At 35.5% G+C, this 15,050-nt stretch overlaps 1 protein-coding gene across 1 annotated transcript in view; it reads left to right on the plus strand.

The window, feature by feature from the left end:
- The window catches only part of LOC131096699 (sodium channel protein type 5 subunit alpha-like), a 32,590-nt gene extending 17,762 nt beyond the window's left edge, over positions 1-14,828 (plus strand). The window contains 11 exon segments of the mRNA XM_058045229.1: positions 1,674-1,788; positions 2,483-2,637; positions 5,109-5,298; positions 6,112-6,120; positions 6,841-6,938; positions 7,079-7,333; positions 8,200-8,253; positions 9,160-9,301; positions 11,239-11,339; positions 12,127-12,391; positions 13,684-14,828. Coding sequence (XP_057901212.1) covers positions 1,674-1,788; positions 2,483-2,637; positions 5,109-5,298; positions 6,112-6,120; positions 6,841-6,938; positions 7,079-7,333; positions 8,200-8,253; positions 9,160-9,301; positions 11,239-11,339; positions 12,127-12,391; positions 13,684-14,828 — 2,529 coding nt within the window.
- Positions 14,829-15,050: the final 222 nt, after the last annotated feature.

The following is a 15,050-nucleotide window of genomic DNA, read 5'->3' on the forward strand; positions in this document are numbered from 1 at the left end:
TGTTGAATATTCACTTTTTCATCATTCTCCTCACTGACAGCCAAAATTCTGCTTCTGTTATTCAGTGATACGTTGAATATTCACTTTTTCATCATTCTCCTCAATGACAGCTAAAATTCTGCTTCTGATTGTTTTGTTTCCATTAATTTCTGTAAATTTATAAACAAAGTTCAATCAAGACATTCTTTCTTTTTGTCTCCTTTGCCTTACACCTGGACTTTTGGAAGGCAGGCCTCTTGTGTTGATTATATGTTCCTTCTATGTTGCATGGAATCCAAAGGGAATGTAAACAAAAGCTATACCTTAAAAAATAAATTCTTACTATTGTTTGGGTTATTTTTAATCACCTGCTCACCTCCATGGTACTTTTGACTGCCATTTATATCTCTTGATTTTGTTGTGTTGGGCAGGATAAAGCCCAAGTCTTTCTGCATGTGAGTGAGACATTTTTACTTCCATGACAGCTGTGCAGAGGCAATACTGGAGACGTTTCAGGTGTCTGTCACATCCACACAGGAATGTCAAATATGGAACAGAAGATACAGGAACTCTTTTCACAGAATCAAAGAATTGTTAGGGTTGGATGGATCTTTTTTTTTTGGATGGATTTGTATGGTAATATTAGGAAACATTATCAGTGTTGTCTCTTTGGACAAATTCTCAAAGAAGCAAAAATCACTGATCACCTTAGAATCATCTGTGGCTGTTTCAAATGTCTTGCCCATAAGCATTTGATGTCAGAAATTCATTCCCTGCTGAAGTGGAATCTGGTATTTCTTGGAATTTGTAGTGTCAGAAGAACTGAGGTCTGATTCTGATCACTTAGATCTTCTGCCTATAACTGAAAGCAAAAATTTTTACAAGCATTTTAGGAAAACTATTTAATTATTTGTAAAAAGAAAAACTTGCTAGTGAAAGATTCTCTTCTTATTGGACCTACATGGTCCAATGAGAAGGCCCCTTCCAACCCAAACACCCAAATCATTCTTTGATTATATGAGTCTAAACTTCATGGATGTTTTACACTCTGTGAAAAAACTTTGCCTTTCAAGAATGACTGTGAGGAAAAAAATAAGTGGAAAATCAACTGATTTTCATCATTTCATGCAGGGAGACAAATTAAGAAGAAGAGAACAGTGGAGGAATTCAAACAGCTTCAATCAGAGTTCTGGGACTTCTGAAACGGCAAACGCTTCCACAGTAACACACCCAAAGAAAGATCAAAAAGAGGTAACTATAAATTTTATCATTTTGTATTAATATGTTGGGCCTTCTCCTCTTCAAGCCTTTTGAGACATAATTTGTATCTCTAAAGATGGACTGGCCTGAAGAAATCAGAATTTTCTCTACAACTGTAGCATAATAGAATATTTTCTAAACATTTCCCTTCCTTCAAGTCCACTGTGGATAACTAAAACAAACTAAGAAAGTTGTTAAAATAAAATGATGAAAACAAAAAGTAGGGATTGGCTATTTCTGTCCTATTATTTATAATTTATTTTGGTAGTTCAGCAACATAAAGATAATTTATACACTGCAAATTTCTTTTGGGGAGGGAGAGGAGATAATAATTTAAATTTATTTAAGGTTTGTTAACCTTATTAATGAAAATCAAATAAATTCTTTTCTTAAATCCCTAAATTCTTTAATTCTTAAATTCTTCTCCATTGCAGAAATATCATTCTGTTCGCAGCTTTTCTGAAGCCAGCACTGTGGATCCAGTTGTTCTTCTGGAGATGTTTTCCCATACTAAAGACTCCCAGCTGCCCAAGGACTGCTGTGTAGAGAGTAGGAATCCTTTTTTTCTTTTTCTTTAATGCCAAATGAACCAGTGTACAAAAATATCCATTTAAAACATGTCCAGAATAGCAGGAACTGTTTGTCTGCTCATCCCAGGGTGGATATCTACCTTTGATCACCTGAAATTCTCCTTAGACTCTGTTGACTCTCATGGTTCAATCCTGCTGCCTTTACACATTAATGAAGAGTGTTTCTGCCACAGAGCAGTGAACAGAGTCCAGATGTCATGTCTCTGCAGCGCAATAAAGTGAAATAATTAGTAAAAATAATAATTTACTGACCTGCTAGTATGGTAATATCTCTTTTCAAAATAAAAAGAAAGGGAAAAATGCAGAAAATAAACACATTTTTAGATAAAAGTAAAGGCTTCTTTTGTGCCCACAAACCTTTCTGCAGAAAGACACAAAAAAATGTTATTCCATATTTTTTAAGTTCTAGTTATTTTATAGTTATAATAAAAGTCTGTTATTCCATGTATGCATCACTTTATTAAAAGAGATTATTTTGGCATAAAAATTTTTACTTTAGCTTCAGATAATTTCAATAACAGCATCACCTCATAGATAAAAGAGCACATTCTTCCTATAATATGTAAAAAGCCTTTTTTAAGACGTTTTGTACTTTTTAAATCTGTATCTCAACATTTTCCATTGAACCAATATGCTGTTCTGTCTCTTTTCAGGTTGTGTTGAGTGTTCCCCATGTTGTGTAGTGGATACTACCAAGTTTCCAGGCAGAACTTGGTGGAACTTTAGAAAAACCTGCTACAAAATCGTGAACCACAGCGGGTTTGAATATTTTATGGTTTTTATGATTGTGTTGAGCAGCGCAGCACTGGTAAATTTCATTTAATTTCTCCACTTTGGAATTAATTGTTATCAGTAAAGGAATAGTATTTAATTGATTTCTCCTACTCTGACATTCCTTTTCCCAAGGAGAGACAAGAGTGTAATAAATATAACCTTTAGAAGTTATAATGCTTTCCTCCACTTGGATAAGATATTTAAATAGACAGATTTAAGTATATGCAATCATAGTTCTTCATTGAACATAATTTTTCACACTTTTGTGTTAATTACAAAGCTAAACCAGAGTCTGATATTACTTGGGAAAGCTTGAAAAAAAATAATAGCCCTTCTAAATTTGTAAAGCAGACTAACTACTCAGAAAAAATGTAGATTGAAAATCATCCAAACACTGTGATCAGAAGCCAAAAGTGAAGGTGGCTGTAAATTGGCAGGTGAGGTAATGTTTCATTGCTATTCTGATCATATCCATTTCTACTGAAAAATAAGGGAAGGATTATTTTATTTTAAATTATATTCACTGTCTACTGAGAGTAATTTGTTAAATGAAATATTATATAATGCAGAAGGAACATAACCAAATAGTCTGAAGGTGATCTGTGTGGCAGATGTAGGAATTTCCAATTAAAGTCAGCTCTGTGTACATTAGATTGAGGTTGTTCCCTGAACTGTAGATTTGAACTGTCTGCTTTAAAATTCACCTGACAAAACCTCCAGGGGAACTTCCTGGTGTCTTGGTTTGAAAACACAGGTGTTTGGTAAAGAAGGCAGGAGCCTCCCTTGAAATGGAAAATGTAAACCCCCTCCCCCTGAATTATTATAATTTTGAAATTAAGGGTCTCTCTAGCAAAGATATGGGAGTAGGAATAACAGTTCTTTATTAGGGAAATTAAAATAAAAATGCAGTGATACCGAACAACCCTGCCAGAGTCAGAGCAGTCCCTGCCCCCTGTGTGCCAGGGGGTGTCCCAGCCCCATCCCAGGGGGGCTCAGCCCTCCTGCAGTGCCAGCTGTGGCTCTGCTGCAGCAGGGATCCTGCACAAGGGGGGAGTTTTCCTCTGCAGCTCCAGGGCTGCTGCAGATGGGCCTGGGCTCCCTCTGGCCATGCAGGGCAGCAGAAAGCTGCTCCTCTGGCAATGCAGGGGGCAAAGGCTGCTGTGCTGTGCCAGGCTCAGATTGGATCCAGGCAGGAATGCTTGGCTCCTCCCCTGGGCGGAGCATCTCCCCATGGGATGCTGGGATTGGATCAGCCCTGCAGGGACACTCAGTGGCCATGGACAGCAGAGATCTCCTGGAGGGAGGGTTGGCTGGGGGAGAGAGAAAGAAAAAACTGCCCCATGAACAGAGAGAACTGCCCCAGCTCTGACAGATGGTGATAGAATACAAATCCCCAGCCACATCTTCTAACCTAAGACACCTGGGATTCCAGTGAGGGCTCCTCTGTGTTCATGGGAAACCAAACTGAAGTAAGGAAGCAAACTGAGTTATTTTTAATGTCCTGTTGAACAAAAAGTTAGTTGGTACCCAGGTGCAAAATAACAAAACAATAACAATTTCTTGTCATCAAAGATGATTTGCAGTCTTGAGAACTTTCCCATTTCTAAGATACACTTGATCTCTTTCAGAAAGGGACATGCTAATTTTTTGCTTGTTTATAAAGTTTACTGATATTAAATTTTCTGAATGAGTATCAATGAGGACCAGACCACCACACATGTCCATGGCTTGTAGTGAAAATAAATTAGGCAGTGATCATGGGAGAATGCTCAGAAAAGCAGGGAAGATGTGGATGAAAGGAAAATTACAGATATTGCCAAAGGCTTGGTGAGGAAATAATGCATGGTGTTAAAAGCAATTGGGAATAGATTGGCAACATAAAAAAAAATCTAAAATAAATTAGCAAGACAGCAAATACGTTAAACTTGAGCAAACACTGATGTGAATGACAGCAATCAGTGAAACATTTTCCTAAAACCTCAAGGTCAAGATTTAGGTGAAAAAACCTGTAACTTCAGGAATGAGCAGTTCCAGATGAGGTGTTCATCACATTTTTCCATTTCTGTATTAAAACTCTGCAGGATGACTCAAGATGACTCATTTGGAAGGTCAGAGTCTGACAGACACTGGTTAATTCTTTATTCACTGGTTAATGAAATCAATTCAGGCTTTTTTGTGAAGAGTTTTAGATAAACCCCTTCAAAATTATCAACTACATTGGGAAGTCAAAATTTTTTAGCGACAACTGACTCTTGTTAGACATTTTTTGAAGTGTTGAACATAAAAACTTGAAAGTATGAGATTTTTCAATTACTGTGAAAATGAGATTGTAGTAATTTAAAAATTTACCTTTTTACTTTTAAATATAAAAATAAGTGGTGGTTGTCCATAATTTAATATGAAATTATTATAATAAGCCAAACTATTTATTCTTGTGAAGTTCGAAAATAATCTTCCATTCATAAAACTATTGACCTGTTTTAAAACTGAATTCTGAAATTCCAGGCATTTGAAGATGTTCACCTGCAGAAAAACAAAAAAGTGAAAATTATCCTAGATTATGCTGATATCATATTTACCTACACCTTTTTTACGGAGATGCTTCTGAAATGGGTGGCTTTTGGTCTGCACAGTTATTTCACAAATTCTTGGTGTTTGCTTGACTTCATCATTGTGTGTGTAAGTATTATACTCAGCTTGTCATGCATTTTAATTTTTGATATTTTCTATCTAGAGAACTACCTCTAAATTGTGATTATGAATTAATACAAGTCTTAAAGACAGTTTCCAAAACATAGAAAACCTTCAATCCAAAAGAGGTTTTAGGACTTGAAATGGAAATTGTCAGCAATAATCAAGAAGTTGCTGAAGGAAATTTTATTTGGTATCACCATCATTGAGGAACATGATGGTTCTAAAAACCTTTTCAATTGTAGAGGGAGAGTTCAATTAGGGATCAGAAATAAATTTAAAATAAATTGATTAAGACAATAGAAAATGTGAAGCTATTGACAGTTTGGGACTAGATGATTTTAAAGGTTCCTTCCAACCCAAACCAAATCTGGGATTTTGGCATTTAGAAAGAGAAAAAAAGTAAGAGTTCCTTCCTTGAAGGAGAAGAAATTTAGATGGCAAAGACAGTTGAAAAACATGGTTGGAAAAATAATTTACCAGGGAATTAAAGATAGGGAAGTATCTTTTGCTTTGCATAGTGCTAAACACAAATGCTGGAATCACCAAGAGTGAGGTAAGTGCAGGGTTCAGTACATTTGCTCTGAATGTAGAATATGTTAAATATTATAACCTTGTTGTATAAAAGTGAAACATTTTTCCTGTCAACATCACAGTGGGACTGTTCTGAAGTTAAATATTTTAGAGTAAGAATGTCTAAACTGCTAACTTGTGACATCAGAGTAGCTTTTGATAGACTTAGGATAGTCAGCATTGAAAGTTGTGAAGTACTAGGAAATTTCAACAGAAAGATCTAATATTATGACTATTTGCAAAGAATACCTGAGTAGTTACAGTTTTCTAATGTAAATAACAGTCCAAAACAGAGGATAAGCATGGAAATATCCAGTGGCTGAACATTGAGGCAGCAAATTCAAACAAGAAGGAAGAGACAAATGATGAACAGTGAAAAACCTAATTATTGAAATTATTTTAAATGTCTTCATTTCACTCTTAGAAATATCTAAAATGAACAAGATATATTTTTAAAAAAAATCTGTTTCCACATCCCCATCCTCCATTATAATAATAAATTCCTCTATACACTTTTGAGAATAACTATGTAGAAAATGAGAGTATTTTATCTGAATAAACCTTTCTGGTCTGGTAGTGTATGGCAATATCATAGTTACTAATTTGATTGTTATACTAGTATTAAACAAAATTATACTAACTGTTTTTAAAAAAGTCAAATTAGAATTAATTCCATTTTATTCATGTGTTAGAAAAGAATGAGGTAAAGTTATGTCTATAGTTATGATATGTTATGTTATGTTATGTTATGTTATGTTATGTTATGTTATGTTATGTTACGTTACATTATATATAAACTTTAAATGTGTATTTTCTTCATTTGACTTAGTGTGAAATATACTGTAACTTTCATCTCAGGACTGTCTACTAATATAGATAAAATAAAATTTTGTATGCCATTTAATGATGCCAGTTCCAATTCAATGAACACAGCTGTCCTTTGTTTCCTGGGGACAAAATTCTGTTTCTGAAGATTCCTCACCTTGTTCCTCTGGGACCAGCCTGAAATCTCTCAGGACTTTCAGAGCACTGCGGCCTCTACGAGCTTTGTCAAGATTTGAAGGGATAAAGGTAAAGATATAGGGGGAGGTCTGGGTTTTTATATGGATGACAGTTTTCAGTAGATATTGAAGAAGTAAAAATCAGTGGCTTTCTGGGAAAATTGATCTGTTGAATTCAATTAATGAATTATTTTCATTAATTTCGTTCAGGTTGTTGTGAATGCACTCTTTGGAGCCATCCCCTCCATCTTCAACGTTCTGCTTGTCTGCGTTGTCTTTTGGCTCCTCTTTAACGTTCTAGGAGTCAAATGGCTTGGAAGCAGGTTTTGGAAATGCACACACAAAGTAGAAAGTACTGATCACATTTATGGCAAAAATGATTGTCTTGCCTTGAATTGGACATGGACAAATGCTGTTGTAAATTTTGACAATGTTGGCATGGGTTACTTGGCTCTTCTCCAAGTGGTAAGTTCTATAAAAACATTTTCATTTTATTTTTTCTCAAGGAATGGTTTGAGCAGCCAACCAAGGCACACCATTATGGTTCTGTTTATCTTACTGTAACTGTGGATTTTTTAGCTCCCATTAATATTTTTCTCATTTATGAGCTGCTCACCTCCTCCTAAAGAACACTTGGGCACATGCAGCCTTATGTTAAAACCAAGAACTCTTTCACAGCTTTTAAATTTTGTTGTAAATTTCACTTCTGTTTAAATTTTGATTAACAAACTAAGCCTGAAATAGTCTGCCTCTTACTGTATTTAAAGTTATTCTTGTTTTCTCTAGTTTCTCAGAGTGGATAAGAAAGAAAACTCATGGACCAATTTATTTAGAATTCTGTGTCTTCTTTTGTTGTAAAAAATCCTGAAGTGTTGGGGTGCTAATTCACTGAGCTCCCTAATATGCAACAAAGGAGAGAAAGGCATTGTTAAAAAGTTTCCATTATCCCTGTATCTTTTCTAGATTGAGTTCTTTGCTCTGGACCCTCCAAAATGTTCTATGATTAATAAAAATTGCAGGATGGAACCATCTTTTGTTTTGTTAGAAATTGTTTTTTTCCTTTTAAGTTATATTTGCTGGTTAAGCTGAAACTTTTTACAAAAATTTCAATTTAATGGGAGTTAGCATTAAAGCATTTGACATGAATAATGACTTTTCTTTTGTTTTCTTTTCAGGATAATTTTTTCTCTGTAATAAACTCCAGTGAATCATACTTCCAAACATATCTTAGAATTGATGCATATTTTTTGCAGCACACTTCTATTAACACATTTATATTAGCAATAGCTTTTTTTTTTCTTAGTTGTAACAAACAGTGCATTTTCTTTCAGGCAACATTTAAAGGTTGGATGGATATTATGTATGCAGCAGTGGATTCACGTGAGGTATGTCACTAAAATGAAATTTTAGGTTTTTCCCTTTCCTTCTTCCCTTTTCTATCCATACAGTCAATTTTTCAGCTGTTTGCAACACCAGATCAAAAATACAAGTGGATGAGTTTATCCAGCTACACAGTGAAACAATAATCCTTGGAGTACCAAATATCTGAAACTTAGATAGAAGAAACTGAATACAATAGAGTGATACCACACAAAAAGAGGGCAAGATAATATACAATTTTGTACAAATCTGATTTGGAAACAGAATATGGGTGTGCCTCTGAAGCAAATTCTCTTCCTTTTTAAACATGTGCAGTAGAACTGAAATAGCCTGCAGCTTTATCAGTTATTTGAGGTTTTCTTCCCTACATTTGACACCTTCTCTATTTCTTCCCTATTTCCATGTCCTGTTTCTCACTCTCATACTAGCACAGTGAGTTTTAACTTTTCTATATTTAGTTGACTTTGCCTTTTTTCTTGCTCATTCTATCACAGTACTCTTGACTGTAGTTAAATAGCTGCTAAATAACAATATTGTTCTTTGTATGGCTGGTTTAAATTGCTTTTACCTGGGATGGCATCCCAAAGGAGGGAATTCACCATTAGGTTTAATCTTGTTTTTCTAATCAGGACATTCACAGGATCCCTTCTAATTGGAACTGTTTATTTATTACTAAAAAAAAAATTGCTAGAGCATGATTTGTCTTTGTTTTTCATTATCTCTACAAACAGTAACAAGATAGAGCAAGACAGTTCTACTTGTACATCTAGATAAAGGTTTAAATGTGCAGAAATAGTTTATCCTTCATGACAATTAAAAAATCTGCTATAATAAATTGGAAATGGTAAAGCTGAGATTATCTATCTCATTTTTACCAATATTATTTTTCTGGTTTGATTTTTTTTTAACAGATTGGTCAACAGCCACAGTTTGAAGCACGCTTACATATGTATGCATTCTTTGTGGTTTTCATTATTTTTGGATCTTTCTTCATGCTGAACCTTTTCATTGGAGTGGTTATCAGCAATTTTAACCAGCAAAGGAAAAAGATAAGTACTACATGGTCTAACCCATGGTCTCCTGTAATCCCAATTTGATGAAGTGAATGCTTGCTTGACATCTAGAGGTCTAACATTGTGAAATAAGTGTTTGACTAGATAAATTTAAAATAATAATGTTTCAAACCAAGTTTCGAAAACAGGAATCCCCTCTTCCTCATGGTTTTTACCTGTGAATTCTGTTTTCCTGCCAAGTCCTGGGTTTGTTCTAAGTAGAGGACGAGGAAGGAGTGAGTCAAAAAAGTTACCTAGACTTTGCTACAGGAGAGTGGAGTTGTTTCCTTCTGCTTTGAAGATTTTCTTTGGGGAACAGAAAACTCCTTTTTGCTGAGAGTGAACACCTCACAAATATGAGCAGGGTAATCAGTCATGGAAGAAGCAGTCGTGGAAGGAGTAATCTCTTCTTTCCTGGTAAAGAACCTTGAAAAGATCTTGCTGATAGAACTTCTTCTAAAACTAGCTACACTTTAAAAAGTCATTCATCTACAAAATGAGCCTACAGATTAATTTAGTGAGGTTTTAAAAAAATTCTGCATTGGGATCCAAGCCATGACCCCAGGAGGAGGCTGTGTAGAAATTTAAATGCTGCTTAAAGCCCATGAAGCAATGACTACTTCCACTTTTCTCCTCATAATTGTTAAATTCCCTGTTCTTGATATTCAGTAAGAAAAGAAGGGCAAAATCTTAGAATGGAAAATTCAGCAAAGAAAAGCAATAGTCATCTCTGCCTGGAATACTTCACCTTCCTTGTGCCAAGATTGTTTATCAATTGAGTCCTGACTCATTTAAAGATTTAAAGTGTCCAGAATATTGGGAGAAATTGGGTCAGTTAATCCACTTGGAAGTCTTACAATAAATAAGCATCTTGCTCATTGAAAAAAATAACAGAAAAGCAGACCCCAACAGGAGGTTTACAACTTCAAGGTTCCCATTTGGAAGGCAGAATTTCTGCTGGAATCATCTATTCTTTCCATAGACTGACTTACACACCAAGTATCAAAGCATTACTGCCTTTGGTAGAGAAAAATAGAAATAAAATCCACAAGAAATTCTTTTCTCTGAATTTGGACAGAGAAAAGATGTGTAGGGATTGAGGAACAGCAGTCTAACTTCACTGTAAGAATTTCCTTTTATAACAAAGTCCCAGTTACAATAATCCCAATAGATAAAAAGATTAAGTAGTTGATAAGCTTGAACATTTGTTAGAAGTTTATGTGAATGTAACACTTTTTTTCTTTTCTTAGTACATGCTGTAACTGACATTTTTTATTTTTCATTTTTCTCTTTCATTTCTTTTCTGGTTCTTTGGGCTTTTCATTGAGAGTCCATGTAGTGAAGTTAAGCAGAATTTTCAGAGGTTTTTCTGGAGTGATTCCAATTGCAGGTGCCCTGCTGAACATTGTTTTGTGTTTGTTGTACAAAGTACTGATCACTCAGTGCTTTTATGACGAGTGAGTTCTGATTACTGAGGTCCAAGTGATTGCTCAGTAATATAGGTGATGTGGATGCTAACAAGAAATTCACTGCCAGGAACTTCCCATAGAACTTGGTCCCAAAATTCTTATTCATCATCCTCCATTTACTTGCTAGTCCAGCAATCTACTTCTGCTTCTGCCTTTCCCAAAAATATAAAATATTCTTCTTCTTGATGAATCTTATGGAATTTTAAAAATAGGAAAGAGATTTGCAAGACTTTGAAAAGTCTCTCACACTTGAGGGAACTGACTTGTGATCACTGCCTGGACCTGACTTTCATGATCAACTCAGATCAGATCAAAGATCAAGGGGAAAAGGAGAAATGGTGAAGACACATTTGGTCTCTGTGCTCTCTTAGGTCCCACTCAATACAAGTGTAACTTACTGTCTTTAACATAAATTTGTTGGTATTTATTTGACTTCGTCTGAACAACAATGTTTTTTCTCTTTACTTAGGTGGGAAAGATCTATTTTTGACTGAGGAACAGAAAAAGTACTATAGTGCCCTAAAAAAACTTGGATCCAAGAAACCCCAAAAACCCGTCCCAAGACCAGCGGTGAGGCCACCTTAAGATAAATATGACAGAGGATATAAAGAGGATGAAATTTAAACTCAGTAGCCAGGAATTGGGAAATAAACCTTGCCCCTCATCTTCCTTAGTCAATATAGTATTTAGATTTCACTCTGTTTTATTTAAAAATTCTATCCAACACAGTCATCTTTGAGGGTATTAATTAAGGAAATTTGCAACCTATTTATCACCTACTCAAATGTACAAACTTTTTGAACCAGTTCATATTAAGTATTTGATATTCATAACATGATCTTGGTTATTTAATTTGCAGGATGTTGCTTCTGCAACTAGATTGGATTATTGCAGGTTAGAATGAATAGAGAGCAGCACATGCCCCATGGCTGTTATTTGCTTTTAAATAATCTTATGCTTTATGTCTTACATTTTCTTAAATTGAATTCCAGGCCTGTATTTGCACAGTAAATACTCAGAGTTTTTCCTGTTTATGACATTTTAATTAGAATTGCTTATCCTAAAATATCTGCTTCAATAAGTATTTCTATTAAAAGAGCAATCATAATGTACTCTGAATGTTTTCCTGCTATATATATTATTTTCTTAACCAATGTGTTTGCACGATGCCTGAAAATACTGAAGGTATGGTGAGTTTTCTTTGAGGGTCTAAAGAAATCACCAAAAAATGCTTCTAGCAGCTTCTTGTTAATTTATGTCATCTTAAATTCCTTTTCTAAGCCCAAATTACTGGTTAATATTTGAATGCAGGCTGGGTCTCAGAACTGGCATTAAGTAGTTCTCCTTCTCTCCACAGAACGCATTCCAAGGATTGCTGTTTGACATCGTAAATCACAAAGCTTTTGACGTCACCATTGTGATTTTCATCTGTCTAAATATGATTGTTATGATGGCAGAAAACACTGACAGAAACACCAAGGATGTTCTTAATAAAATCAACTATTTTTTTGTGGCTGTATTCACTGCAGAATGTGTCTTAAAAATACTGGCCTTAAGGCACTACTACTTTGGAAGTGGCTGGAACGTGTTTGATTTCAGTGTTGTGATCCTTTCAATAGTGAGTAAGTATCAACCACTAGATCAGGTAAAGCATCTGACTAATATTAAGCAAATTCTAGTTTGAAGTAACCACCTACATATGTTTGATAAGCAAATTCCAGATCCATTGTACTATTTCAAACTATCTGCTAAGTAATTCCTTCTAAAAGGATGCATTTTTGTTTTCTCTTATATTTTTGCAGAGTACTAAAAGGTAAATGCAGTTTTTGAATTTTTTTAAGTATGATTTTTATTAAGGCATTAACAGAATATTAGTTTGATTCAGTAACATATTTTTAAAGTTATTGTACTTAAACTGTTTTCTAATGTTTTATGCTTTCAATTTACATGTTGTCACAGGAAAAGACAATTCAGGTTAAAAATAGATTTGCATCAAAAAAGGGGTTTAATTTAATTTTCCAGGACTTTCCTTTAAGAAGGCAGAGTCCAGTTGCAGATTTGGAAAGCTCAGGAAAATTTGGTTGCTCAACACCATGCTAAACCTGGGCCACTATTCGTGACTGAAAAAATTATTAAAACTGTCTTGTATATTTTTGGCTCTTTAAATAAGAGTAGATGCTGATCATTGACTCTGCAAAGGGTCATATACAGCTCTAGTTTCTTGTACAATTTATTTTGTCCTTCCTACTCAAGCTCAGGTCATATCATAATAAAGGATGGGAAAGAAAAACTGCTCTGATTTCTCTGCTTCCTGCCTAAGCATGGTAGCCTTTTGCCATCCTGTACAACCCAGAAAAATTATGACTTCTTAACTCTTCTGTTTATAATCACTTGCTTTGCTACTGTGTCATAGAATGAGGTGTTAGGGAGGATAAACACTGAGACAATTTTCCTTTATTTTCTTCTTGCTCTTCTCTGATCTCATTTGAGTGCCAAGCATTATCAAAGTCTCACATTTAGGCTTTGGCCTAAAGGAGAAGCAGCGCTCAGACAGTGGCTCAGAGACAATCCCAGAGCTTCTGGCACAAGACCTGAATGGATTTTAAAGGATTTTTTTTAGGTACTTGAGCAATGAATGCATAAATTCACTCCCCAAATTAGAGAAACTGGGAAGAGCACAGCTTCCAAACTGTGCAGAAATCTTGATGCCTCTTTTATGTTGAAAGCTATTACAATTTTTCTTTTTTTACCTAAGCTTTTATCTGAGCAGTTTCAGAATTGATGATGTTTATATTGAGACCAATGTAAAGTGATGAGTGTTACTGCCAACGCCTAAAGCACAGAATATAACAAAACAGACATGAATTTGACTAACTTGACCTGGCAACATTTTGTTTTCCTTTTCCTTTTAAAGGTCTTGGAGTTTCTGAAGCGTTTCAATCTTTCTTCTCCCCGACGGTTTTGAGAACTCTTCGTTTGGCGCGGGTCGGCCGAGTCCTGAGAATCGTTCGCAAAGCCAGAGGGATTCGAACTCTTCTTTTTGCACTGCTGATGTCCCTTCCTGCCCTGGTCAACATTGGCCTTTTGCTTTTCCTGATCATGTTCATTTATGCCATCGTGGGCATGGCAAACTTTGCCTGTCTCCCCGAGGATGGTGGGATTGATGACATTTTCAACTTCAAAACATTTTGTGGTAGCATTCTCTGCCTCTTCCAAATTACCACATCAGCTGGCTGGGATAATCTTCTGGCCCCTGTGCTAAGGGAATCTGATAAATGTGCTCTCCAATTAGATGCAACAGGGACAAAGAAAAATAATTGTGTAAATAAGGGCTTTGGTATTTTATATTTTGTAAGCTATGTCATTATATCGTTCCTCATTGTTGTAAATATGTACATAGCAGTCATTTTAGAGAACTTCAATGTTGCCACTGAGGAGAGCACAGATCCTCTTTGTGAGGATGACTTTGATATGTTTTATGAGACTTGGGCAAAGTTTGACCCTCTGGCGACGCAGTTTATAGATTATTCTGCTCTCTCAGACTTTGCAGATGCTCTGGCAGACCCCCTGCGCATCCCAAAGCCCAACAAAATCCAGCTCATAGCCATGGACATCCCCATAGTTAGTGGAGATAAGATCCACTGCTTGGATATCTTGCTGGCTTTCACTAAAAGGGTCTTGGGAGAAGCTGGAGATATGGATGGTCTTGAATTAAACATGGAAGAAAAGATTACAGCTAGCAATCCATCTAAAAGTTCTTACAGCCCAATTTCTTCTACCCTTAAAAGGAAACAAGAGGAAGTGTCAGCTCTTGTTATTCAAAAGGCCTTCAGGAGATATTTGAGACAACGTTCTCTTGAAAATACATCCTTGTACCATTGTAAACATAACAGTGCTGTCTTTGGACGAGAAATACAGGACAAGCAAAGTCTTCTTGAATCACTGCTTAATGAAAACCATGGGAGGAAGGCAGATAAATTACGTCCTGCTTCTTCCATATCCCTCCCTTTATTTTATGATGGCTTTGCTGAGACAGACAGCAAAAAGCTTGACACATGAGGTCACCCCTGGCTGCAGCATTTCCAGTTAAACCAATGTCACTTATTTTCAGATGGAGACCATGTTTTGATCCCACAAATACTCTAAATTTAGAATAATACTGTCAGCCTTCAAGTATTGTAATTGTTCAGATTTGCAAATCCTCCTCAAAGCACTTAAGATTTGAACAATTTGAACAATTTGAACAAACTATGTCATAAATATTAGAGGAAAATCTCTAAC

This window comes from Melospiza georgiana, chromosome 1 (assembly GCF_028018845.1).
Source record: "Melospiza georgiana isolate bMelGeo1 chromosome 1, bMelGeo1.pri, whole genome shotgun sequence".
In the NCBI taxonomy this organism is placed as follows: domain Eukaryota; kingdom Metazoa; phylum Chordata; class Aves; order Passeriformes; family Passerellidae; genus Melospiza; species Melospiza georgiana.